The sequence below is a fragment of the Merops nubicus genome, unplaced genomic scaffold (assembly GCF_000691845.1).
Source record: "Merops nubicus isolate BGI_N331 unplaced genomic scaffold, ASM69184v1 scaffold37603, whole genome shotgun sequence".
Lineage (NCBI taxonomy): Eukaryota > Metazoa > Chordata > Aves > Coraciiformes > Meropidae > Merops > Merops nubicus.
The window spans coordinates 944-1,208 of NW_008601617.1; the positions used below are offsets into that span (position 1 = coordinate 944).

General features: G+C 62.6%; 1 protein-coding gene across 1 annotated transcript in view; it reads right to left on the bottom strand.

Moving 5' to 3' along the window:
* The window catches only part of LOC103770770 (G patch domain-containing protein 8-like), a gene marked incomplete at both ends in the record, with an annotated part of 1,549 nt that overhangs the window by 937 nt on the left and 347 nt on the right, over positions 1-265 (bottom strand). Inside the window, 1 exon segment of the mRNA XM_008938047.1 lies at positions 1-263. This exon segment is cut by the window's left edge and continues 356 nt beyond it. Within this exon segment, the coding sequence (XP_008936295.1) occupies positions 1-263 (263 nt within the window).

Below are 265 nucleotides of genomic sequence, written 5' to 3' on the forward strand. Positions count from 1 at the left end.
GGTTCTGGGCGGCCGGGCCAGCCCCTTTCAGATCCTCTCCTTTGCCATCCTCTTTCTTCAGCGACGACCCTTCGCTCCGACCCGTCCGGAAATAGTGAGGGGACTGCGAGCGATAGATTTTGGACCTGATGAAGTCTCTCCTGCCAGACCTCCTCTCCTCGGGGCTCTCGTGGCCTCGAGAGCCCTTCCGTGACAGCGACCTCTGCGAGTGGCTTCTCGTGCTGCGGCTCCGGTCCCTGCTGTAGCTGCGGCTCCGTTTCCAGCT